Source organism: Thamnophis sirtalis, unplaced genomic scaffold (genome assembly GCF_051295495.1).
Source record: "Thamnophis sirtalis isolate CommonGarterSnake01/CBP01778 unplaced genomic scaffold, rThaSir2_p1.2 scaffold_2, whole genome shotgun sequence".
In the NCBI taxonomy this organism is placed as follows: Eukaryota; Metazoa; Chordata; class Lepidosauria; order Squamata; family Natricidae; genus Thamnophis; species Thamnophis sirtalis.
In genome coordinates, this window is record NW_028261382.1 from 135,056,210 (window position 1) to 135,083,834 (window position 27,625).

The window sequence follows — 27,625 nt, forward strand, 5'->3', positions numbered from 1 at the left end:
ATACTTTATTATTTAAATTTTTAAAATATAATCTGATAGATTTCTTATTAAATCCTCCAAGGGTCTGTGGTCTTAAATGAATATGAAATTTGTACGGTTTCCAGATTATCAAATTGATCAAATTCTTAAATTATAGGATTGTTTTTGCTTATAAGGATTTGCATAAGTTAATACTGATTTCAAACTGAATCTGACCTAATTATAATAATTTATTATATTTACATCAGATGACATTTCTTGATACCTTAATACTGTCTGAGACTGATATTAGAAGTGTTCATTAAAAAGGAATGAACTACATTACCATATGTACAAAGACTGATTTAAATGCGTTATGGACTTTTAGTAAAAAGGCCATTTCTATGCAGCTCCTATCTCCTTTAAAGCTTTTGGTGCCTATAGATACATAATATGATTGCCAGATTAATTCTATACATTATGTATGTACATTTATGGCTCATCATTTACAAAGTATTTTCATGAATTGAGCATGTGCCAATTATACGTAAAAGAACTGGGAGATATATATACAAGATTTCTAAATAACTGCAGGTCTAACTTTGTACATTTATTTTAGGCTCTATTAACAGCAGTAACATCTCAACACATAGAGATACATGAAGGGACCGTGTTGCAAGCTGTGAGAACATGCTACAATATTTATCTTGCAAGCAAGAATCTCATAAATCAAACCACAGCCAAGGCCACTCTCACACAAATGTTGAATGTAATATTTGCACGCATGGAAAACCAAGCGGTAAGTTTCTTTGTACTTGAGTTGTTGTTCCAAAAATCTCATTCAGCTCTAGGAATAGCAAACATTTAGATTTGTTTGCCAATTGAATTGTACAAGAGGTATAAGAGGAAAATGTTCTAACTCTGAAACATCCCATTCCAACCTTACTAGATGTATTCCAATGTTGGAACAAGCCTTCCAAAACCACTGGAAATCATTTGATCAAATATGAAGAAGTTCAATCTTACCATATGTGCTCTGACTTTTGGCTTTTACCTTAAAATAACTGAATACGCATTTGCCAGACATTACTTATTTCATCTAACAATCATTGAGTAGCAATAGCTCTTACAGTTATATACCACCCTATAGTGCTTTTACAATACTCTCTGGGAGGTTTACAATGTCAGCATATTGCCTCCAACAATATCGGGCCTCATTTTACCAAACTCAGAATGATGGAAGACTGAGTCAATACTTGAGCCCATCAGGATTGAACTTCAGGCTGTGGGCAGACTAGCCTGCAATACTGCATTCTAACCACTGCGCCACCAGAATAACTAAAGGACTGGGGCCAGGGGTGGTTTCTGGTTTCTTTTACTGCTGGTTTACTCAGGGATGCACTTTGGGCACGTGCACGCTTGATGCATGCTACACATGCATGTGCAGTAGTGAAAAATTTGCTTCTGCACATGTGTAGAAGCAGAAAACAAAATAGGCGTGGCCAATAAAACTGGTTTGGGGATGTAGGCATCCGAGTTACTACCTACTCGGCTGAACCTTGTCAAACCAGTAGGAACCCACCTCTGACTGGGGCTGAGGATGTGGACAGAGTCATATGGCTGTGAAGTCAATAATCTCTTCAGTGGGTTTTAGCGCATTCATTCTTGTTCTACTTGACATCTCAGCAGCCTTCAATATTAGCAACCATGGTATCCTTCTAGATTGACTCTGTAGACTGGGAGTCAACGATACTTGTGATGGTTCCCTTCCTTCCTGTGGAGCTGGTACTAGTGTTTATTGAGAGTGAGAGATCCTATCCTCAACTCAAGCTATGTGAGATTCTGCAGGGCTTGGAATGCTTTACACTCCTGTTTCATACCAACATCAAGCCTTTAGATGAGATCATCCTCTATATGGACTGAAGTGTCACGAGTATACTCAATTGTACATCTACACCCCTGGTAAACTAAGGAGTGCTGTTGATGTCCTGTCTTAGTGCCTGGATGCTGCAGCAGTTCGTATGGGAAGATTTAAAACTCTACATGGCTTTGGGGCCTGGTCATTTGAAGACCATTTCTTCCTGATTCCGTCTACCCATACAATCAGGAAAGATAGGTTATAGTCCCACCTCCTATGGAGTTCCATGTTACAGAACCCAAAAGAGAGTATTTTCTGCTGTAGCGCCCATTATTTGGAACATCATTCACCCTAAAGTGAGATTATCCTGGTGTGAATGATGAAATCAACTTACCTTCGCTACCGGTTCGCAAATGTGAGCACGCACACAGCATCAAAAACGGGACGTGATGACGTCTGGGCGGGTGGGCAGAGCTTCCCACTGTTACTGCTAGTGGTTTGCCAGACCGGATAGAACCGGCTGAATTGCACCACTGGATTAGCCCCAAACCTATTGGCCTTCCAGAGGTCTGAAGAATTTTTTTCCAGTAGATCTGGGTATCCCTTGGGAACAAGGAGCCTGCAAGAGGCCATTATTATGTATAAGTTTTTACATATTACCTCATGTTATATGCATGTTTTATGGTTATTTTGTTTTTATTAACTTGTTTTTGCTATACACCACCCAGACTCTCATTCACGAGATGGGTGGCTAGATAGTCAGATACATAGATAGTCAAAAGATCTATTATTTAATAATTAAATATATAGGCAGAATTAACAGTATTTGCATATGTTTGGGCCATGTGAAAAAAATAAAACAAATTCCAAATTTACATCACACACAAAGTTTTAAAGAAAAAGGATAGTTCTTATCTTCCAAATAGTTTAATGAGAATTGTGATCATAAAGTGGCTAGATTCAGGTCAAAAACTGAATTGTATTTAATTAAGATGATTAAAAGAATCTAAAGAGCATTCTTCGTGTGTGTGTGTGTGTGTGTTTAAAAACTTGTATCACAATAAAATTTCAGATCTGTGCCAACTTTTGAAGGGCACCAAGTGTACAAATAATATCATGTCTGTCAAATGTAACATGTATTAATTAATGCTTTATTTTTCATATAAATAAATACAATTTATAGCTTCAAGAAGCCAAGCAAATGGAGAAAGAGAGACATCGGCAACAGTATCACCTGCAGCAATCTCCTTTAAGCCATCATGAGCCTGAATCACCTCAATTAAGGCATCTTTCCGAGGAGACTGTTGATCAATTATCCCAAGATCATGAAAGGGATTTGGAGCATCATACAAATGATGTGGACAAAAACCTTCAAGAAGATACAGAAGGAGAAAATGGATCTGATGTTTCTAGTGCAGAAAATGAACAAACAGAAGCTGATCAAGCAACAACAGCAGAAAGTAATAATGATGATTAATCAGAATGAGATGCTAATGGGCATGTTGTTATCATATTGCCAAATTGTCTTAAGCTGGAGGTGTTTTTTCCGGTTAGGAATTTTGCTTTCTGCTTGTTTATTGTTTTTGAAGTTCCAGGTAATATACCCCTATGATGTTTCTGGAGAAAGGGTTCAGGCAATTTTAATGAGTAAAATGGAAGCTTTTTAGAGGTTTAACAGTTCTATATTGCATTAAATGCTAATATGTATGTTGCTGAAAAATTTGAGGTATTCTGGGTGCTTCGAGGTACTACAAAAAATTGAACTGAGAAGAACAAATATATTGATTTGCCTTTTTTTATAACAAGTTCATTTGGTTAAAAACTACACACAGTTATCAGCAGGCTTTAATATTATGGTTATGATTTTCTTTTTTATAAAGTTATAAACTTTGTAGTAATTTCTTATTGCTTTTTAAAATGTATTTTCTAAAACCTCAGGTACAGTAAATATTATGAACAATCATAAACATGTATTTATGTAGCATTTATAATTTAAAAATGTATTGACCTGACTGGATTCCTAATAATTTTAAATAATATATTTATTTTTCTTTTGTAGCTCTAACTAAAAATGATGCAGGGTCATATGATGGAGAAAGTAATCAATGTGAAGAAACAGCTCAGGATGTTGTACAGAGTATAGTTCAGGAAATGGTCAACATAGTAGTAAGAGGTAATATACTTTCATTCAACTGTATTGCTGATTTAGGTAGAAATTAAAGGAACTTTACAAGAGGAGTTGATGGTAAAGTTTTATATGTAAAATAAAGTGGTGGGTTGCAGGCGGTACACCCCGGTACAGGCGTACCAGTGCCTGCCCAGAGCATTGGGTACCGTGCTCTGGAGGGCCTGTCCGCCCACCCATGCTCCTTACCTGTCTTTAAACTCTTGGCGCCAATCAGCTGGAGCATCTCAGAGACGTCACTGGATGGTAAGACGCATGTGCGCGCTGCACGCATTCATGTGGAGAACACTGGCCAGTACGGTTGCTACGGGATCCAGAACCCACCACTGATGTGCTAATTTGGAAAATTAGATAAAGCAATAATTTTATGGGTTTTTAAAAAGAAAAATAAATAGAGATTGGGCTGTTTTCAACCCCCAGAAGCAGTCAGTGCAGTTCAGAGAGCTGCAAGAGGATCACTTTTCACTAGAAGGTCACTGAATTCTTTTCTCTTGAAGGAAGAGAATGGGGAGCCTAAGCGCTTTTCTGTTTTTTCCCGGAGAAAGACATGAAGATAATTGACAGTAAACCAATTTATAGAGTAAACCTGGATTTATTATTTGTTTAAAGTTAATACAAATTTTGATAAAACTTATATTAAAATCAGCCTTGAGAGTTGCTGTTAGTTTATCAGTTACTGATTCCTGAAACATTGATGATAAAGTAAAATTAAGAAATGCAGTTGAAATGGTAACAGACCTTTTTAAAACTTAAAGGAAAGTTGAATAGTGTTTAAGCAAATGGGACAGCCTGGTCTGAGTTAATAGGATTTGAGAATTTGCTACTTTTTTTTTCATTGCTAGGCTTTTCTTTTATGTGTAAGCTCTTTCACAGCAGGTTCTGTTCTAAAATAATTGCAGTGTGTATATATATATATATATATATATATATATATATATATATATATATATATATATATATATATATATATATATATATATATATATATATATATACACACACACACACACACACACACACACATACATACACATACATGTATGTGTGTATGTATGTATGTATATATGTGTGTGTGTGTGTATGTGTGTATGTATATATATATATAAAGTCACAACCCCTGGTATGCCCCAATTATGGGAGGAAGCATAATTGGGACATACCAGGGGTTGTGACTTTAAATATATACCTTTCTCTCTGGCTCAGCTGATAATGAATCAGAGCCTGTGGCTTAGTGGTTAACACATTTGCCTAATATGTAATATAGCCCAGGTTCGAATCCCAGTAAGGGTATGGCTAGCTGATGAGAGCTAAATAGCTTGAAATAGATCTATACTAGTATGTATGTATGTATGTATGTATGTATGTATGTATGTATATGTATATATATATGCATATGTTATATTTATGCTGATAAATAAATAAAGGGAGACTAGTATAGATCTATTTCAAGCTATTTAGCTCTCATCAGCTAGCCACACCCTTGTTGGGAATCGAACCTGCATATGCATATACATATACATATATTTATACATATACATATACACAAACACATACATACATACATACATACATACATACATACATACAAACAAACAAACAAACAAACAAACGAAATGTTTTGTCAAATCTGTGAAAAAAATCCTGTTTGGATTCTGGTCAAGATAAAACTAAAAAAAGTAAGCATTTATTGTAAAACCTATAGGTAATTTACAGATTGATTGTGAATTATAAAATAGTCCTAGACAATTCATCTTGGTATCCCAGATAGAGCTAAATATATTTTGATTCATATCATAATGGTTCTGCTGTGAGTTACCTAGAAAACAATCATGATATAGAATGTTAATCATACAGTATTTACATTAATTTTTAAAGAAATGCTGAACAAATGTTGATATGGCATCAAGAATAAAACACTGTGGCAATATGTATACTCAGAACTCATCTGTGGCAATATGTATTTTGAGTTGTTTTAATGTACTTCTAATTGTATAAATAATTACTTTTAAATGCCATAATTTTACTGTTTGCCATAATTCTTTTTTCTTTTAGATATAGGTGAGAGATTTACTGAAAAGATTGTGGTTGATGGACCAATAGGTACTTTAGAGGATGGTAGTGATAGTGAAAATATCCAGGCAAATGGAATTCCTGGGACACCTATTTCTGTTGTGTATACACCATCATTACCTGATGACAGGTTATCTGTCTCTTCCAATGATACTCAGGTACAAGAATGAATGATTATACTTTGAAAATATGGCAAACTATAGTTTTAAACTGATTTGGGGAATATTTACAGTTAACTGATTCACCTAGCTTGTAAGGTATCATCTTTAGTATCTTTAGTACAGGTGCTTTGATTATGTGAATCAATAAGAAGCATAGGACACAGATAATTTATATGCTGTAAGCCAGTCTTTTATATGATGATGTTGCAAAACAGTAGTTTTAATGTTTTTTCTATTTTCACCGCAGTGTCAAAAGATTCATGTGCATGAATGAACAACATTTGTTCCTTAAGCCATTTCTGTACTTTTACTTCCTTTGTGCTCTGCATATGGATTTAAAGCTCTATATGAAATTCATTGCTGCTTGCTAATGTAAAATCGTATATTCCAAGTGCATATGTTTAGTAGAGTTTCTCTTTTCTTTCAGTTGTTTTATTAGTATGCATGTGGTAAAATACTGATGTTTTTACTGGAGCTAATGTCTTTTACATTAATAACTGGCAAACATTTGCTTTCACAATTGTTTGGCACATGTGAATACAATGCTAAGAATGCATTCATTATATTGTTTGAAAATATGTTCCTATTCTGCAAGTATATGATTTCTAAAATAAATATTCAATCAGTAAATTACCAATATGACCAACGCTTGCTGTTCAGGGTCATGTTAGGATAGGTAATTATCACGTTTCTTCCTAGAACAGATGTAGCACTAGCACAGTTGGCAAGCAGAATGGTGCCTTGGGAAATGCTCATTCTATTCTTATCACAGATTTATTTTAATAGATGAATATTTTGAAAATCAGTTCTTGACATGAATGGTTACCTTCATCAGTTACGTATATTTGTGGAATGAATTAACAAAATAAGCATAAGTATACAGGAATGCATTACTTAGATAAACATACAATGTTAAAAAAAGAAAATAATGTGCATAGTGGAATTGCAGAAAAATGAAAGAGATATAGCATATGATAACTTAAATATATCTAGATTAAAATTAATACTTAAATATTGCAAAATAATAATTAGTGATAAGTATCCTAGCATTGCTGAGATTTTTTCTGTATTAAATGTGATCACAAGGCTATCTAAAATAGTTTTTAATTGTTTTTTTATTTAATTTGTGATCTGAAACAAGTTGAAAATAATCTCAGGATTTAAAAGAAAACAAATGAAAATAAAAAAAACCTGTAATTGTTTTCAATTTGTTTCAGGTGATGAAGAAAAGATTTGTTAATTATTGGAAATAATGCCACTAAAGATTAGTTGTACTTTTAGGAAGAGGAAAAAAAGAAGGCTTTGAAGTAGAAGACTATATAATTGCGAGGCTGGTTTGTGGTTTGTTAAATTCAGGGCTCTGGAAGCCATAATAATTTCTGTCTGTTAGTCTATAAATTTGTGATGCTGACTAGTTTAAACAAAATAACTAAAATATTAAATTTGCAGTTGTAGAAATATGTTTATTTTTTAAAGTTAAATGTTAAGTAATAATCATTTCTAGAAATATATTTACACCTTAGTCCGTATAGGTTAAGGCAGTCTATAGATACTGTTAATCAAAGTTTCATTGTAATTTTGTGTAGCCTGTTTTTTTCTCCTATAAAATAATTACATTGTATTTTTATTATATAAATTGAAAATGAAAATATTTTAATTTCAGGAATCTGGAAATTCTTCAGGACCTACACCTGGTGCTAAATTTTCCCATATTTTACAAAAGGATGCCTTTCTAGTATTCAGGTCACTGTGTAAACTGTCTATGAAGCCTTTGTCAGATGGACCCCCTGATCCAAAGTAAGTTGACACCATTTTTCGTGGGAAATATTCAAGGCATAAAAGTATAAATCAGCAGTAGTTATAGCCTGTTAATTCTTCTCCCATTTCCAATGTAGTACAATATATTATTATGGAACGTTATAGTTGTATGGTCCTTGGTACTCTCAGAGAGTTTAATCCTGAACTAAAAATATTCTATTTGTATTTTATACAATTATTTAAAAGAGTTGTTCTTGACACTTAGTATATATGAATCAATCAGCTATATAACTGTATTTTATATTAATTTGAGATTTTATACACAAACTACATTGTGCGCTATAGCAACAAACACAAGAATATTAATCTAAGCTAAGTCAGTCATAGTTTATTATTTAGTTAATTTATATTGTTATTGAATATTTAGTATTAGTATCTGCTCTTTACCAATAGTTAGAGAATTGGGGATAATTATTTTTTCTTTTTATTTCTTAAAAAGAGAGATGTCTCCATAAATTGTTTCTCATACTAAGATTATATCTTTCTAGGTCGCATGAATTGCGGTCAAAAATCCTTTCATTGCAGTTGCTGCTATCTATTTTGCAAAACGCAGGACCTGTTTTTAGGACAAATGAAATGTTTATTAATGCTATTAAGCAGTACCTTTGTGTAGCATTGTCTAAAAATGGAGTTTCATCTGTTCCAGAAGTATTTGAACTTTCCCTTTCTATATTCCTGACTTTACTTTCAAATTTTAAGACACATTTGAAGATGCAAATTGAGGTAATGTACATTTCTTAATATAAAAAGTATACTTATTGTACTATAAACTGATGTAATTGAGAGGCTTGAAGTATAATTTTTTAAAAATCTTGTTTCAATTGATTGGACGTTTGCATTCAAATCATTGTCCTGAAACAACAATATATAATATAAATTGTTCCCAAATTATTACTATTAAAAGAACAATAAACTATAGTATTATATAATTGGATACGTTATCTTAGGTAACCATTCAGATACTATTCAGAATGAAGCATTATTCTGTTCTTTCTTCCCCTGACATTTGAATTTAAATTTTGTTAGAGTCTTATATATAGATCAGTATATCTGGTATTATTGGCCTACTTCCACATATTAGATTATATGGATCTAATAGATGTGCTCTGGGGTATCTTAAATTGCAATTTCTTTGTAAAATCTGTGCTAATAGGAATGTTAGAAGAGGCTATTTGTTATTATTTCTTTTCCTTTAAAAAAAATGATGCCATTAGGCACCCCAGATACAGTAATGTATCTTCAGTTATGTAGCAGGTTGTGCATTATTATTTTTTTAGCAGCAGTAATGATTGAATAATGCCAGATTTTGATTTTGTGTATATATTCTAAAAGCAAAAAATGTTTGAACTTTTGAATATTTGAAAAAGTCATGAAGAGGATTGATGAAATGTCTGAGTCTTAAATCACAGTTTCTTATTCAGCATAGCAAGTTGTTTTGAAATTGAAAAAATTTCTTAATTCAATTTGTGACACAAATTATTTATTTATGTGTCTAACTATCAGCGGTGTGCAAGGTTTTCTACATATTTCTAAGTAATTCTTTAGAGTCCAAGAAACACAGACAATTGACCCTAAAATTTTATATTGATCTGTCCACCATTCTGAAAACTATATTGAAAGTAGTTGTTTTAGGTTTATTTTTACATTTGTTCAGTGTATCTTCTTCAGTTTTGTTTAGCAAGACATTCAAATCAATTGAACAGAATTTAAATGCATTAGATATTTAAGTAAGTCAAATTACTGCTTAAAATTAGATGATGTGTGCTCCATGACTATGTTTTATCACAAGTTTCTTTATGAATCATTTGTTTAATTCAAAATATATCTTTACCACATATGTCTATTACATTGATAGAATATTTTTCATTGTACATAATTATAAAGTTATGAAGTGAGGAAACTTAAATAATGGTCTACATTCCCCCCCCCCCGGAAAAATAGCATAAATATCTGGTGTTAGCGCCTGTTTGGGGGGCGGGGGGAAGGTCTCCTCAGGGAAAGGCTCATAGGTAGTTTTCTATACTGTATATCTGACATTTATTTATAATGAAAAGTATAGAAGGCAGAAATTTTTCAAATAAGCAAATAACATCTCTATTTTTCCTAGGTTTTCTTCAAAGAGATTTTTCTATATATTTTAGAAACTTCCACTAGCTCCTTCGATCATAAATGGATGGTTATTCAAACATTGACGCGGATATGCGCAGGTATTACTCCATTGGGCATGTTATAGACTTTAACATGACTGTTCAGATATCTTGCTTGTTTGACGGTTTTCACTATTATACTTATTTCTGTACTTGATAAAAGCATTTCAATGTAAATTCTATTTTCTTTACAGATGCCCAGAGTGTAGTAGACATTTATGTAAATTATGACTGTGATTTAAATGCTGCAAATATTTTTGAAAGACTAGTTAATGATCTGTCTAAGATTGCTCAAGGAAGAGGTAGCCAAGAACTTGGCATGACTAGCATTCAGGTAAGAACAATGCCATATTTTTCAGTTGTAAAAATTAATAATGATTAAAAACTATCAACAATCTTAATGTTTTTATACACACAGGAGCTAAGTTTGAGAAAGAAGGGTCTTGAATGCTTAGTATCAATACTGAAGTGCATGGTGGAATGGAGTAAGGATCAATATGTAAATCCCAACTCTCAAACAACCTTAGGTAAATTATTACTTGATTTATTATAATGATTATAAATAAAACTTTTCTAGGATTTACATCATATTTTGCTGAACTAAGTTAATTATTCGTTCTGAAGAAGTATCACAGCCATTGTTCTATCACTTAAACTTCCCCTCTTAGGGATTCCAGGATTTTAAAAAAAATTTAAAAAATTGAAAACTCCTGCTTTAAATGATGCAAATATAGAAGAACAACACTTTAGAACTTATTTTATGTGCATTCTACAAAATGTTAAACATAAATTTATGCTATTGGAACTATGTAAAATCTTTTACTTCACATATATTTAACGTTACTACTAATAAGGTTTAGTGTGCTATTAGCCAATAAATGTACTTTAGAAACATACTTTTATTTTTCTTCTCTTGTACAGGACAGGAAAAACCCACTGAGCAAGAAAGTACTGAAACCAAACATCCTGAGACAATTAACAGATATGGAAGCTTGAATTCCCTAGATTCCACAGCCTCCTCTGGAATTGGTAGCTATAGCACCCAGATGTCTGGTACAGACAATCCAGAGCAATTTGAGGTTCTAAAGCAACAGAAAGAAATAATAGAACAAGGAATAGATCTGTACGTTTTATTGTTTTCACTGTATGATGAATTTTAAGAACTTTCTACTTGTTTTTTGAGCAATCTCTTCATTTTGTTACTTTTAAATATCTTAGTAGATACCACAACACTAATCTTAAAAATAAACATCATTAATTTTAACACTTCAAGAACTGTGAAGAAGTGTAACACATACTTTCCATTATTAGAATTCCATTTAGAACAGGGATCCCCAACCCTGGGCGACAGCCAGTGGTGGGTTGTAGGCGGTGCGCCCCGGTACGGGTATACCGGATCCTGCCTGGAGCACCGGATACCGTTCTGGTATGGTGCTCCGGAGGGCCCGCCCACCCATGCTCCTTATGGTGCTTTATGCTGTTGGCGCTTCCGTGCATGCGCATGGCGCGTACGGTGCCTGCGCAATGCTCCGTGGAGCAGCTAGAGCATCAGGAAGGCTTGCGGAAGTGTCATTTGATGCTAGAACACATGCGCGTGTGTGCACATGGGTAACTCAGGGGCTGTTCCAACCATACCGGTTGGAACGGAATCCGGAACCACCACTGGCCACAGCTTACTACTGGGTCATGATCTGTTCAGAACTGGGCCGCATGAAGTAATGGCCGAGCATCTGTGCACGCACATATCCCTATTTGCATGAGCAGCAAGCAAGTGTGTGCATGCACACTCCATTTGCACTAGCACATAGGTGCTTGCCACTACTTACACAGAATCATCCCCTTTTCTCCACACACACACCGGTCCACAAAGCTGGAAAGGTTGGGGAACTCTGACTTGGAAGACAAGTCAAAGATCCTAATTCAGTGTTATGGTTCCTGAAGGAGCATTGAAAATGTATTGTGCAGCCCTGCAGTCAAGGCTCTCATCCATGTCCCCAACAGGTTATAAAATGCAAGATAATACCCTTCGTGCCATTTTAAAATTTACTAAAGTTTATTTTCAGTCCCAAGACAGCTAATTGGTCCAGTTTAAGAAATAAAACCTAATGCAGCTACAGTAGGTGCATCTCTTGGCTGTATGAAAAAGAGGGCAGACTATTGTCAGTGGCAGCAAATTAGTGGAGGAGACCACACAATTGTGTGTAAGGGTTAAACTGTTAAATTAAAACTATTCTATTTTTGCTATTTTGCAAAAACCATGATTTATCTCTTTCACTGAAGTTGCTGTTTTCTCAGTAAAAGACTTCAGAACTGCTGTGTTTTTCTTTCTATGCAATGCATAGGGATCCATTTTAAACAGTGGGTGGATTTATTTGTATGTTTATGTTTGAAGGAGGGTTCATGCTGCTTTGCATACCTAGCCCCTTAATGTTCTTCTAGACTCATATGTTTGCCTTACTTTGTACTACAATAGTTAATGTTCATTAATTAAAATTATCCATTGCTGTTTAGATGGTTGGAAGGTCTTCCAGAGTAGATTTTGGGCAAGTTAGATAACTAGAGGGGAGAAAGAGAAAAATGTAAAAGTGTTTTAATTTGTTTCACTAAGAGAAAAATTTGCTGCACTTTTCTGCCCCATATTTTTCCAATGTGAGGCTTTTATTTGTGAAGATGGAGACTTTGAGCCCTGGAGATAGCGAGGAGGGGTTTGCTCATCTCAATTGTAATAGTTGTTTCTTAACTGGATGTTTATTTTTTTTATAAACTAATCAATAAAATAAGACAAAACAATAGAATTCAGTCAAAATAAGTTAATCAAATGACAATCTGATTTTGGAGCAGTTCCCCAAATAAGAAATTTCTTCAATTATACAGAAACTAGATAGCCTAAAGGTTAGTTGTATTTTTCCTGGCAGAGAGTGTCACAGGTGGCATGTGGAGCCATTTGTCAGGGCATGCGAGGCATTGCCCTGTCAACTGCCCAGCGCATATGCGCAGGCTGGCCAGCTAAGTTCAGCCTTTTTTAAAGCCATTTTTCACCCTCCCCAGGCTCCAGAGGCTTTATAGGAGCCTGGGGAGTCGAAAAGAACCTCCCCCCCCCCCCAGAGGCCCTCCGGAGGCTTTAGGAGCTTCCCTGAAGCCTCCGGAGGACTAAAAATGACCCTACGAGCAAACTGGAAGTGACTTCTAGTTTGCCCGTAGGGCCAGTTTAAGCCCTCCAGAGGCTTCAGGGACGCCTCCTGAAGGTCCTTGAAGCCTCCGGAGGGCGTCCAGGGAGCGGGGGAGGCTCTTTTTGCCCTCCCCAGGCTCCTATAAAGGTTAATTTGATATTTATATTATTTTAAAATAATTATGCTATTTATTCTGAATGCTTTTTTATATGAAAATGTAGATTTTCTATCATTGTTCAATTAACATATTTTATGTGCAGATTTAATAAGAAGCCAAAGAGAGGAATTCAGTATCTACAAGAACAAGGAATGCTTGGTATTACTTCTGAAGATATTGCCCAGTTCTTGCATCAAGAAGAAAGATTAGACTCTGTAAGAAAACTAGTCCATTTTCAATAAAATTACCTTTATAAACCTAATCACCATTATTTGATCTAGATTAATGAGTAATCTTAGATTCCAATTATTGGCTTATTCCTATAGTTTAAAGACTTTATGCAGATATACTCAAGGCGACTACTTATTCCAAGGGATTTGTGACAGAACAAATTGAAGCAGTTGCCCTCCATGCTAAATGTCCCCTGCTTTGAAGCCTCCTCTGAATTGTGAAAACATTCTGCTGTATAGAAAAAAGGGCTTATTGGCTGTGGAACATGTTCACTGCACTTGTTCCTTGTTTTTAAGGGATTCTTTCTGAAAAAAACTTACTTCTTTTGGGGTTCAAAAGTTTTATTTTCTTTTAAAACAAACATTTCATCATTCCTCAATCAGTAAGACATCGGAGTACAATTTTTTTTGTGTCAAAACTTACTTCTTTTTATCGTGTTATTTAACAAATCTCTGTCCCCTTTCAAGGTACCTGTTCCAGAAAATGCTGAACATTTAAGAAGAAAAGATAGCACCCACTTTTTGAAAGCAGAGAATATTAACCAGAATTAGCCACAATGCTCTTTTTGTCAAAAACAAAAACCTACTTTTTGATACTACTCTGATACTTCTGATTTCTTAAATCAGAATTCATGCCTGTAGTTAAATGAAGAAATACAGGTAGTCCTTGACTTACAACAATTATCCAAAGTTTATGTTGCTAAGCAAGACAGTTAAGTGAGTTTTGCCCCATTTTATGACCTTTCTTTTTATAGTTGTTAAGTGAATCTGGCTTCCCCATTGACTTTGCTTGCCAGAAGATATCAAAAAGTGATCATATGACCCCAGGACACTGTAAATTGATAAGTGTCTGAACTTTGATCACATGAGCACTGAATGCTTCAATGGTCGTAAGTGTGAAAAATGGTCATGCTACTTTTTTTTTACTTCTGTTATAACTTCAAACAGTCAATAACAAATGTTTGTAAGTCAAGTACTGCCTGTAATATAGAACCTGAAAGGTCTAAGACTTATATAGTCAGTCAGTCATTCTGTCTGTCTGTCTGTCTATATCTGTCTATCTATCTATCCATCCATCCATCCATCCATCCATCCATCCATCCATCTATCTATCTATCTAATCTAGTTTTGGAAGCCATAGTAAACGAATACAATAATATGTTCCTTCTATATGGAATTCATTGTTTTATATGGCTATGTAGAATTCATTGTTTTTCTTTCATTTTAGACTCAAGTTGGAGAGTTTCTAGGAGACAATGATAAATTTAACAAGGAAGTTATGTATGCATATGTGGATCAGCATGACTTTTCTGTGAAGGATTTTGTTTCTGCTCTGCGTATGTTTTTGGAAGGCTTCCGTCTTCCAGGAGAGGCTCAGAAAATAGATAGATTAATGGAAAAATTTGCTGCTAGATACTTGGAATGTAATCAAGGGTGAGCATTTTTCTCTTCTATTTTTTTTAAACCAGATAATGGGAAAAATATTTCTTAAAACCAGACAATGGAGAAAATGTTTTTCTCTCTCTTTCTGCACCTATTTTTTACAGGCAAACTCTGTTCGCTAGTGCAGACACTGCATATGTCTTGGCTTATTCAATTATTATGTTGACAACAGATCTCCATAGCCCACAGGTATGTTTCATAAATCTCTTAAAATGCCTTTAAATGAAGAATTAAATGTATAGATATTTCAGTTACTACTCTTTCCTTTTCACTTGGTCATTAATGCTGCCTTGAGATAAGTATTTCTGTTGTGTGTTATCCCATTTTTCCTCTCTTAATTGGTGCATATTTTCAGAAATATATAATTTCTGCTTCTGAAGTTTCAGTTCTATTTTCTGTGTGGGGAAAATTTGATACATAGACAATCAGATACTGTCATAGTATTTATGTATTCATTACATTTCTATATTGTCCAACAGCCTCTTGTGGCAGTTCACAAAGTTCAACGTTCATATCCCAAAATTTCTAAATAATAAAAGTATAAAGAGCAAAATCCAAGTAAAATGAATAGAGAGGACACCAGAATTGCTAAAAAGCATAAAATATTTTTTAAAATTGAAAGAATAAAAATCATGAAAGAAGAATGAAGTATTGAACTGGTACCAAAAAGATTGCAACAGAATTGCAAAACAAATCTCTGGGAGCAGGAATTTTTAAATCTAAACATCTGGATTGAAAAAGATCCTTTCTGACAGCTTCACTAATACAAACCTTTTATCCAGATTGAATCAGAATGTCTTTAAATACAAACTAAAAATTTGTGGGTACTGCCATAAATATATTAACTATATACCCACTATCATTGTAATTAGATAAAAAGACTAAAAATATGGCATGATGTGGTAAATAAAATGAATACTGAAATGTGTAGCTCTTTCTTTAGATCAAATTCGTCTCAAACTTAATTTATCTTTTACTGGATTCTGATTAGCATTCATAATTTTTTTTTCTTTTACCTATAATACTGGAATGTTACTTCTAACTTTTAGGTAAAGAATAAAATGACCAAAGAACAATACATTAAGATGAACAGAGGTATCAATGATAGTAAGGATCTCCCTGAAGAATATCTGTCAGCTATTTATAATGAAATAGCAGGAAAGAAGATCTCAATGAAGGAAACAAAAGAACTAACAATACCCACAAAAACAAATAAACAAAGTAAGTATCTACAGAAGACTATTATTCACAGGATAATTGCTGGTTATTTCTGGTTGGAACTTTGATGCCCTTAATTGCATCCAGAAACTAACTGGCAGCCAGTCCAGTAGTAGTAGTCTTACATGGACAAACCTTGATATACTGATAAGTACCTAGGCTACTGTATGTTGTATCAGTTCTAGCCTCCACATATTCAACAACAGCTTCTTTGATTATTGATAACATAAATAGCTACCAAAACAATGTTAAATAAAAAAATCAAATAACGAAATATTTAATGTCATTTCCGACAAAAGATTATCTTTCTTTAAAGTATTTGGATATAGTGAATATAGTTAAATGATTTCAATATTCTTTGTGATGTGGATGGTGAATAATTTCATTACAATAATTTGCTTGCAGATGTACCTAGTGAAAAGCAGAGAAGATTACTTTATAATTTAGAAATGGAGCAAATGGCTAAAACAGCTAAAGCATTGATGGAAGCAGTAAGCCATGTTCAAGCTCCTTTTACAAGTGCAACACACTTGGAACATGTAAGACCCATGTTCAAGGTAAATCTTTTCGTTTCTCATTCTTGTATCTTTCATATGGGGAAGTTAATATTTTTTTAGTTTCGAATCATCTGAAGAATAGATCTTTTTGGTTCTTAATCATTTTTCAAATAATGTTAGCATTACAATTTTGGGCAATTCAAAATATGTTAACAGTACGGTATTATAAATTTGATGATATAAGTTAGATTGTATTTTTAATGATATGAGTTAGAGAAGCTTACATTTTTATCAACCTTGTCACACAGATACATACATACAGTCACATGCACATATATATGAATCTCTAAGCATGTGCATTGGGTGAGACCTTCCCGTCATGGTCTGGCTAGAGTCTCATAACTTCCCTAAATAATTTTCATATTACTAAATTGGTTTTGATTATGAGTTTGGGAACAAAATTCCATCTGTTAACATAATCCATTACTTAGAAATGTCCTCTAACTATTGAAATAATCACTTCCAACTTCCAATTCACTGTGAAAAATCACCAAGAAAACAAGTGTCAGTCATTCTAGTAGTGGTGAAGGCGATAATTTATGCCCACAAAGGAGTAGCAGTTTGTGTAATAAGATATAATAAAACCCTAACACTTTCCTTTTTTTATTTGAGTCAGCAAACATATTTTTTTCTTCTTATATAGAAAAAAAATAGCAATTTAAGATTTGAGTTGTGCAATGAATATGATATTGAATTAGGACTAGGCATACCTAGATGCCTAGGTCACCAGCAGCCAGGGAAGTCTTCAGAGGGCGAAAAATGGCGCTACGGGCAAACCAGAAGTCACCATTCCTGAACGTCTGGGTTGCCCATAGGGCTGTTTTTGCCCTCAGGAGGCTTCCCTGAAGCCTCCAGAGCATGAAAAACAGTACAACGCACAAACTGGGAGTCGTTTCCCGAACTTCCAGCTTGTGTGTTGGGAGGTTTTTTGCTCTCCAGAGACTTCAGGGAAGTTTCCGGAGGGTGAAAGATGGCCAAAAAAGAAGGCCAAAGCGTGCGCTGGAGCTGACAGGGCAACGCCTGGCGTGCCCTAACAAATGGCTCCGCATGCCAAACGTGGCACACGTGCCATAGGTTCGCCATCACGGGTATATATCAATAGCCATCTCACTGTTCTCTTTTGTGGTAAACAGCATAATACTTAGGCCCAGGAAAAGAATATGAAATAATAAGTCAAATAAATTATCATAAGATTAAAAAAACAGGAAATAAAGCTGAATAGAATATATATTAAAAGTGAAAGAAATTGTAAATTATGTCACTTCTATACTTAGCTTTCTATACTTTGTTGAATATTAAAATGTGATATACCATTTTTAAAATTCTATATTTTAGTTAGCCTGGACACCATTCCTAGCTGCGTTCAGTGTGGGTTTGCAAGATTGTGATGACACAGAAGTTGCCTCTCTTTGCCTGGAAGGAATTCGATGTGCAATCAGGATAGCATGCATTTTCAGTATCCAGGTAAAACTAAATTCTAAAATTTCATAGAACAAGTATTGGTTCTAAGAATAGTAAACAATATTAAGAATTATTTTCCAAATTGAAAGCAATATTTAATTTTTAACTTCAAATAAATTACCTGTACCAACTTTAAAGTAATATTAAGGTTAAATTTAGGCAACAGCATAATTTTGTATTATTTGTGCATATTAAAATAAATATATTCCTCATAATTAGACCAAATGGAAAGTGGTATATGAAACTTAATTTTGAAATTAATTCAAGCTTTCTTACATGTTTAGTACAGGAAAAAAATGCCCTTTCTATTTTATTAGCTGTAAAATTTAAAAGTGTTATTTTAATAAGGCCAGAATAAATGTGCATTGTATTTTTTTAAAGAAGTGCTCAGATACAGCTTGTGAAAGAAGCTTATTTTCCTCATAATCTGATGTAAATGAAATCATATGGGGGTGTGATGAGTCAGCTGTTGTCATCTGGAAAATCCAGCCTGGATTCGAGACCTGAACACCATGAGACAGGATAAGCTCCCATTACTTGCCCCAGTCCCTGCCAATCTAGTTGAACCCAGTTCAAAAGCATGCACGTGTGAGTAGATAAATAGGTACCAATTTGATGAGAAGGTAACAGAGTTCTCTGCACCTTGGCATATAATCATGCCAGCCACATAACCATGAAAATGTCTTTGGACAATGCCGGCTCCCTCAGCTAAGAAATGGAGATAAGTATGGCCCCATAAAATTAGACATGACTGGATAGGAGAAAGTTTTACCTTCTAAGTAAAATCATACCAGTATTATATGGATGCACAGAATTTGTTAATGCAAAAACATACATTATAAACATCTCAATAATGTTCCATTTCTTTTGAACCATACTAACCTCTTTTGGCTGATGCCATTCCAAACAATATTTGGAGACTTCCCGAAGTTAATGCCCCAAACTGGAAATGGTATGTGATGCATTGGAATGATATGATCCCAAATCAGACCTCTTTGTTTTGAACACAATAGCTGGAACACATTTCAGAGAATTTACTTTGGAAAATTATCCATTTGCTGCTGGGCTACAAATATAGGAAGTTTGACCTAGATTAGAGAGATAGTATTCATGTAGTTTCAGTTCATTTTGCTCCTGAATCATCAGATTTTGTGTGTTCCTAGAGACCAAGAAATGACATTTATTTCAGTTTATAAACTTGCTCTTTAATTTTATTCATGAATGAAATGGATTCACAACAATTATATTATAATGTATCACAACACAGGTATGTATGTATGTATGTATGTATGTATGTATGTATGTATGTATGTATGTATGTATGTAATAAATGTGCTTTAAACCAATTGGAGATACTCTCTTAAAGTATTTTATTAGTTATTATTATGCAAAAATTACTAATGAATTTGAGTAGCAAATAATTTAAATGGACTACTTGCATCTACAAAACTATAAGAAATGGTAGAAGTGAAGGACTCCTGTTCCTTATAGGGGAAATATGTGAAACAACACATATAATTTTAACAAGCAAAGCACCAATATATGTCCAAAAATATTTTCAGTTAATTAGAGAAAAACTATACTTTTGATTATTAGGGAAAGTGACTATCAATAGACAGTAACTGATAAAAATAAGATTTTTGAGAAAAACCCAAACATTGTATAATTGCTGCAAATTGAAATGTTGATATTTCTTGTACTTCTACTTGTACTTCTACTTGTATTTCTATCTCGGTATCATCTTTTAAATGTATAGAACTTGAAAGAAGTAACAGAATTAGAGTAAGAGAACATACCCAGCTGCATTTCTTCTATGGATTACCTTTTCCTTATTTGGTTTATATGTTTCTTGAGGATTATATTACCTTTACCAAACTATTGTGCCCATCCTTCAAATTCTCTGAAACAGTCACCAGAGATCCAGTATATGTGGAATAATCTAAACATAATCAAAATATCAGAAGTATTCTGTGTGACCATATGATCTGCCATATAGGTAGTCCTCAACTTACAACAGTTCATTTAGTGACTTTCAAAGTTACAACGGCCCTGAAAAAAGTGACTTATGACCATTTTTCACACTTATGACTATTACAGCATCCCACTGATCACACAATTTACATTTGGATGCTTGACAACTGTGTGTAACAGTAACAATTGTGACGGATCATAACATGGGGCAAAACTCACTTAACAAATGTCTCAGCAACAGAAAATTTGGGGTTAATTGTGGTCATAAGTTGAGGATTACCAGTATTAAATATTCTTGCATGTTTTTTTGCCTTTTCTTAATCGGCATTTAATCATACTAAGCAAAGTTCCCATTGTGACTGTTTGAAGATACTGTAGCATTGAAAAAAGTGACTTATGATCATTTTTCACACTTATAACTGTTGCAGCATTCACATGGTTATGTGATCAAACTTGATTTATGATGGTTGCAGTGTTCTAGGGTCATATGATTTCCTTTTGTGATCTGACAAGCAAAGTCGGTAGGGAAATCAGATTCATTTAACAACCATGGTTCTAATTTAGCAACTTCAATGATTTACTTAACAGCTATGACAAGAAAGATGATGAAATGAGGTAAAACTCACTTAACAATTGTCTTACTTCACAGCAGAAATTTGGGGTTCAATTGTGGTTGTGACACAAGTACTATTTATAATGCATTTGAGTATAAAAAGTCAGCAGCCAGTTTTAGATCACCCATTTTTCTTAATTTGCTTGCTTCTGTTTTCACTTTGATTTCTAGGTGTACAGAACTATTATATATGAAAAATATAAAATGGAATAAACATTAACAAACTGAAACAGATTATTTCTTTCTTCCTATAGCTTGAGAGGGATGCTTATGTCCAAGCACTAGCAAGATTTACTTTACTTACTGTGAGTTCTGGTATTACTGAAATGAAGCAGAAGAATATTGACACAATAAAAACACTAATTACTGTGGCTCACACTGATGGAAATTACTTGGGAAATTCTTGGCATGAGGTAGATTATCTTTTCAAATATATATAATAATTGAAATTATATAATATTAAGTGTAGCATCTAGTATAAAATTAAATTACATAAAATTATTTAAATGACATAAAATTATTTAAATTACATACACTATTGTCATATGTTGGCTTAATATTGCATATTGGAAAGCAAACTCCAAAAGGAAACTGGATGATTAACTACTTGCTCATCGACTATTTTTTTAGCAATTGTTCCAAGTTATGACATTGCTGAAAAAAGGGACCTCAAAATTCCAGGCAAAACAGCACCCCCTCAGTCACATGATTGCAAGGGACCTCAAAATTCCAGGCAAAACAGCACCCCCTCAGTCACATGATTGCAATCTAGACACTTATACCTGGTTCACGCTTATGAAATTTCCAGCATCCCACAGTCACATAATTGCCATTTACAACATTCTCTGCTACCTTCTTATAAGCAAAGTCAATGGGGAAGCTGGCTGGGAAATTTGCAGGTGGCTCCAGTAAGTTTTTCACACCCTCTTTGGCCTGGCAAAAGCCGCCCCGATCCTGCTGCTCTTTCATAAGCCACTCAACCACTCTTTCGCTGTCACACACACACCCCCAGCAACCTCACCACACTCTTGGGCCACTCTCATATGCCTGCCAGGCAGCAGCCACCCCAACATGCTCATATCGAGCCTTGCAAGCCATTCACATAGCCTCCCCTGCCCAGCAACAGCTAATCTTGGCCCTGCCATTCTTGCACCATGCGTTACCTGCCTGCCAGCCTGCTTGAAGGCCACCTGGGACTCAGTTAATGATTTGCGATCCTCATTTAATTATGGCAGTAGGGGTTGCCAGGATTGCTATCACTAAGCAATAAGGTCATGTGACATCACACTTTATGACTACATAGCTCAGCAACAGACATTTTGATTCCAATTACCATTGTTAACTGAGGACTCCTGTAGTATTTTTTAGGCTGTAGTAAAATTTCTAAGACATGAGCCTTTGTGGATTGTTTAGTTAATTTGTAGCATTCTTTTCTTAATTCAAGATTTTGAAATGCATCAGTCAGCTTGAATTAGCACAATTAATAGGTACTGGAGTAAAACCACGTTACATATCTGGGACTGTGAGAGGCCGAGAAGGTTCATTTACAGGAACAAAAGATCAGGCTCCTGATGAATTTGCAAGCCTAGGACTTGGTATGTATTGTAACTATTAATTGAGTGGAACAATTCCTTTAACAACATAATACCTATTTTTGGCATAAATATGAGTGTATTTTCTTTGAAAGAATAAAAAGTGAAAAAAATATGATTCTTAAAAATGTATATTTTTAGTCTCTAAATAGCTTTATTATTGGCATCTCATTTTAGTTCTATAACTAGAGGGAAATATTGCTAGACTCTCCATGTCTAGGTCTTATTTAGAAAAGGGTAAATAGGAACTGGTTCATATTTACTGCTTCAAAAATGACATGTCCTTTGCATGTACAGTTTAGTTTTAATCTGCTAAGGTAATTCAACAGCTGTGACTATTAGGAAATACTGTGGAATGATTGTACAAACTAAACGTTCAAGGAAAAATGATTTGGGATTATATAGGAACATCTACATAATATGAAAAGTGTTTGGTAAAAAGTAATGTAATGTAAAGTAATGTAATGTAAAAAGTAATGTAAATATATCATAAAGAAATCATTTTAGACATAGATGGAATAACTACATATTTTTATTCTCCTCTGCTGTTAAATTACAGTATTTTTTGGAATATAAGACACACCAAGGTTTTGAACAGGATATGTGTGTGTGTGTCTGTGTGTGTATGTGTGTGTTGCATTTGTGCTGATAAATAAAGGGAGACTAGTATAGATCTATTTCAAGCTCATCAACTCTCATCAGCTAGCCATACCCTTAGTGGGATTCAAACCTGGGCTGTATTACATATTAGGCAGTTGTATTAGCCACTAAGCCACAGGCTCTCCTCCTTTATCAACTAGGCCAAGGAAATAGATATTTATTTATTGTGTCCCTTTATTTATTTATCAGCACAAATGCAACACAAATGTAACAAAAAGGCAACATTAAAAATAATGGCTTTCTGTCTGGATGGTCTCTTGAGATGAGCCAATAGACAGAGAAAGGAAGCAGTATGCTCCTTCCCATATTTGGGCATACCAGGGGTTGTGACACAATAAATAAACAAACCTCCCAAAAATGGCCTGTTTTTTGCAAAAACGCCCCCTTTTTTGGAAAAAAAAGGGGCATGAATAGCCTTAGGAGGCTTGTAGAGTGCTCCGGGGGGGGGGGGGAGGGCAAAAACAAGCAAAAAAATGGCCTGTTCTTCGCGAAAACTGGCTCATATTTTGTCCAAAAAAAAAGGGCATGGATAGATTTTAGGAAGTTTATAGAGTGTTGCTGGGGGCTGGAAAAACGCCCCGTTTTCTGCTCATTTCTGCCCTCCCCAACCCCCAGGAACTCTCTGAAAGCCGCCTACAAGCTATACATGGCCATTTTGGTGAAGGGGGCAGGGTTTGGAGGCAAAAAATGCTGTATTCATTGTATAAGATGCACCCAGATTTTCAGCCTCTTTTTTGAGGAAAAAATATGCGTCTTATATTCTGAAAAATATGGTACATTATGTAGTTCCAAGCACCAAGCACATTGTCAGCTTCTAACGAAGTGTCCTAAGGGTCATGTTTAGATTTTTATGCATCAATCTTGGATGAAGTGGTCAATCATCCTTCCCTGTTTGCAAGCTGAAAATTTCTTCAACCCTAACATTGCATTTCACAGAAAACTTTAATATATTGCTGGGGGTTTTGGTACTCATTAGATTTGTTTATCCTGTAAACCTTCATAGTGTAATGGGTCCCTATATCCCTACCTGGGACAGAAAATCTTTAATTAGAATGAGTGGTGACTGGCATTATTTCCCTTACTTATGACAGGTAGCTGCATTGATGTAAAACATAGTTCTGTTATTCTCATTCTGTTATTGCTTGCTGTTGTGTCTAAGGGCATTCTTCATTTAGACCAGCAATAGAAAATAACCTTTATTTATTAGAGTTTAAAAAGCTGTATCATTGATCAGTCTACTTATTTCCATCAGTGACTCATTTCTTCTGCTCTGCTACTGTTTAATTTTTAAATAATGATAAATTAGTTGGAGATAAGTTCAATATATACTTTTAGTCTTTATTCATAGTATAGCGAGGTAGCTGCATCTAGCAATAAGTAGACAATATCTCTTTTGTAAACAATTTTTGGGTAGCAGTCATTTTGTCAATGCTATTTTAATAATGTAGTAAACATACCTTTAGTTATTTACAGAGTATTTTTCTCTCTCACAATCCATATTCTTTTTTTAATGATGTGTTTTATAGTTGGAGGAAATATGGACTGGAAGCAGATTGCAAGTATTCAAGAATCTATTGGAGAAACTAGTTCACAAAGTGTTGTTGTTGCTGTAGACAGGTAATTTATCCAGTATCAGAACTTGCTATCTAGAAAATAGTATTCTTTGTTCATTAGTACAAGTGGTAGTGTAGTCATTTTATAAAGCACTGTAAAAAAATTAAAAGAAAAAGAAAACTAAACCATTTGGGTGGTTTATGTATATGTTTGCATGCTTATGAGAGTGATGAAATGAAAATGTTCTTATCTCTTCATGTTTCTTTTAACTCCACACATATTTTCAGAGGTAGAAATTGTAATATTCTCTTCATATTTACTGGTAAAATTCTTTTGTAACCTAATTTGTACTAAAGAAAACATGTCACAAAAATTATTACGCAATTTTGTTTTATTTGCAGAATATTTACAGGATCTACCAGACTAGATGGAAATGCTATTGGTAAGCATTAGTTTAGATATGGTGTAACATAAATCTGTAATAAAGAATGAATTAATTGACATTTTGGAAATAATAATAATAAGTAGATTGTGTTTGGATTTAACAGTGGATTTTGTCAGATGGCTTTGTGCTGTTTCTATGGATGAATTGTTGTCGGCAACCCATCCCCGGATGTTCAGTTTACAAAAAATAGTAGAGATTTCTTACTATAACATGGGACGAATAAGGCTACAGTGGTCTAGAATATGGGAAGTTATTGGAGATCATTTCAATAAGGTATGTCAGAGTATATTATTTGTATTCTTATTTTTGTTACCTTTTTATTAATCCTCACATCCAACAAATATAACCAAAAATAAAGATAATCAGGAAATATAAATAATCAAAACATACTATCTTCATAAGAGTCTATCCACACTAGTAGTCCCCAGAGCCCACTGGAACAGAAAGATGTTTAGTGTCCCATAAGAGCTAAGCAGAGTTGAAGGCTCCACACCTCAGGAAAATTATTTCTATGACATGGGCTTGCCATCAAAAAAGAGCACCCACCCTCCTCAATTCATACAGGGTACAGACCTTCAGTATTATGCTATACCTGTACCTCTCAAATTGGGACAGACAACTTTATATATATGAAAACAAACACTTTCAGTTGGGCCTAGAATCATATTGGCAATCAGTGTGCTAAGTGTTACATCCATATTATGCTAACCCTTCCTGCCCCTTAGGGCAGGATGTGAGTTTTCTGCATTGTGAACTGTGATTACATACTGAAGTTTTAGACAGCAATAATATTCTACTAAACATTGTTGCTGGAAAGAAACACCAACGTTTGATATTTTAAATAATTTTGTAGTGTTTTTGTCAAATGTAGATTTAATATATAGGTTGCTTTTCTTGTAGTAGGCTGTTTTCTTTTTTTTATAGATAACATTGAATTTTATTGTGCTAATTTGGCTTTGCTAGGTTGGCTGTAATCTCAATGAAGATGTAGCTATTTTTGCCGTTGATTCCTTAAGGCAATTATCAATGAAGTTCTTAGAAAAAGGGGAACTTGCTAATTTCCGATTCCAAAAGGATTTCTTAAGACCATTTGAACACATCATGAAGAGAAATAGGTATTTAAAATCATTTTGTAATCTAAACACAAAGAATGAATCAATCCTCCCCTTTTTTGTTATATTGTTATAATTCTTGATGTATTTATTTCAATATCTTGTACAGTATTAATTTAAGATATTTATATTAGAGGCATACTTGACCTTTTCATACAAAAAAAGAAAAAACATGTTGCAGATTACATCAAAGTATTACAATTAAGTCACTTTTAACCAGTAAATTTATTTATTTGTGAAATTCCTTTTAGATCACCAACCATTCGTGACATGGTTGTCCGTTGCATAGCCCAGATGGTCAATTCCCAAGCAGCAAATATACGATCAGGCTGGAAGAACATTTTCTCAGTTTTTCATTTGGCTGCATCTGATCAGGACGAAAGTATAGTGGAACTGGCATTTCAGACTACCGGCCACATTGTCAGTGAGTACTAATTATATTTATAGAATACTCCCAAGAAGTATAATATTTTGTCCCTAGAAACTGCGACACCGTGGCTTCTTCCACTGCCTTAGGCACAAAGCTCCTTGGAACAATCATTTTTTCCTCATCCCTAGGAAGGAGGCAGTGGCAAACCATTTCCAAAATGTATTTATTTATTAGATTTTTATCCTGTCTTGATTACTTTATAAGTAACTCAAGGCAAAGAATATATATAATACTCCTTTCTGCTCCTCTTTTTCCCCACAATAATCCTGTGAGATGGGATGGGCTGAGGTCTTGCTAAGAACATTGCAGACTTTCCAGACTTTCTTAGCTAAGAGTCAATGCTGAATCAAAGGCACAATAATAAATTTTAGTTTTAGGGGAACTTAAAAATAATAGTTATGTTTATTGATATTTGATTTCTTATGTTTATCTTAAATGCTATCAATATTTTATTATTTTGCTGTAGTAGGATTTATATCTTGCTTTAAAAAATATCTTGCTTTAAAAAACCTTTTCAAACTTTTTGCATATTCTTTCTTTTAGCAATTGTGTTTGAAAAACATTTCCCAGCAACCATAGATTCCTTCCAGGATGCAGTGAAATGCTTGTCTGAATTTGCATGTAATGCAGCTTTTCCTGATACTAGTATGGAAGCTATTCGCCTTATTCGTCATTGTGCAAAATATGTATCCGAAAGACCTCAGGTACAGTTTATTCTGTGTCAGAATATTGTTACATGTGTCAGGTGATGATTATATTCTGTACTGAAAACTAAATGTCAGCAGGCTATAAGATGGCATGTGTGTTTGAATCCT

General features: G+C 34.2%; 1 protein-coding gene across 2 annotated transcripts in view; it reads left to right on the forward strand.

Annotated features, from left to right (window-relative positions):
- Positions 1-27,625, forward strand: part of ARFGEF1 (ARF guanine nucleotide exchange factor 1) — a 64,027-nt gene that overhangs the window by 19,227 nt on the left and 17,175 nt on the right. The window contains exons 5-28 of one of the 2 annotated variants that reach the window (XM_087706969.1): positions 578-757; positions 3,000-3,276; positions 3,876-3,989; positions 6,054-6,229; positions 7,896-8,029; positions 8,539-8,773; positions 10,158-10,260; positions 10,392-10,531; positions 10,616-10,724; positions 11,119-11,320; positions 13,628-13,739; positions 14,983-15,188; positions 15,302-15,386; positions 16,247-16,418; positions 16,821-16,972; positions 18,308-18,436; positions 21,272-21,430; positions 22,462-22,612; positions 24,796-24,886; positions 25,225-25,265; positions 25,372-25,541; positions 26,232-26,383; positions 26,632-26,804; positions 27,354-27,514. In XM_087706969.1, coding sequence (XP_087563095.1) covers positions 578-757; positions 3,000-3,276; positions 3,876-3,989; positions 6,054-6,229; positions 7,896-8,029; positions 8,539-8,773; positions 10,158-10,260; positions 10,392-10,531; positions 10,616-10,724; positions 11,119-11,320; positions 13,628-13,739; positions 14,983-15,188; positions 15,302-15,386; positions 16,247-16,418; positions 16,821-16,972; positions 18,308-18,436; positions 21,272-21,430; positions 22,462-22,612; positions 24,796-24,886; positions 25,225-25,265; positions 25,372-25,541; positions 26,232-26,383; positions 26,632-26,804; positions 27,354-27,514 — 3,624 coding nt within the window. The remainder of the gene's footprint in view (positions 1-577; positions 758-2,999; positions 3,277-3,875; positions 3,990-6,053; positions 6,230-7,895; positions 8,030-8,538; positions 8,774-10,157; positions 10,261-10,391; positions 10,532-10,615; positions 10,725-11,118; positions 11,321-13,627; positions 13,740-14,982; positions 15,189-15,301; positions 15,387-16,246; positions 16,419-16,820; positions 16,973-18,307; positions 18,437-21,271; positions 21,431-22,461; positions 22,613-24,795; positions 24,887-25,224; positions 25,266-25,371; positions 25,542-26,231; positions 26,384-26,631; positions 26,805-27,353; positions 27,515-27,625) is intronic. The other variant, XM_087706970.1, reaches the window with a different exon arrangement.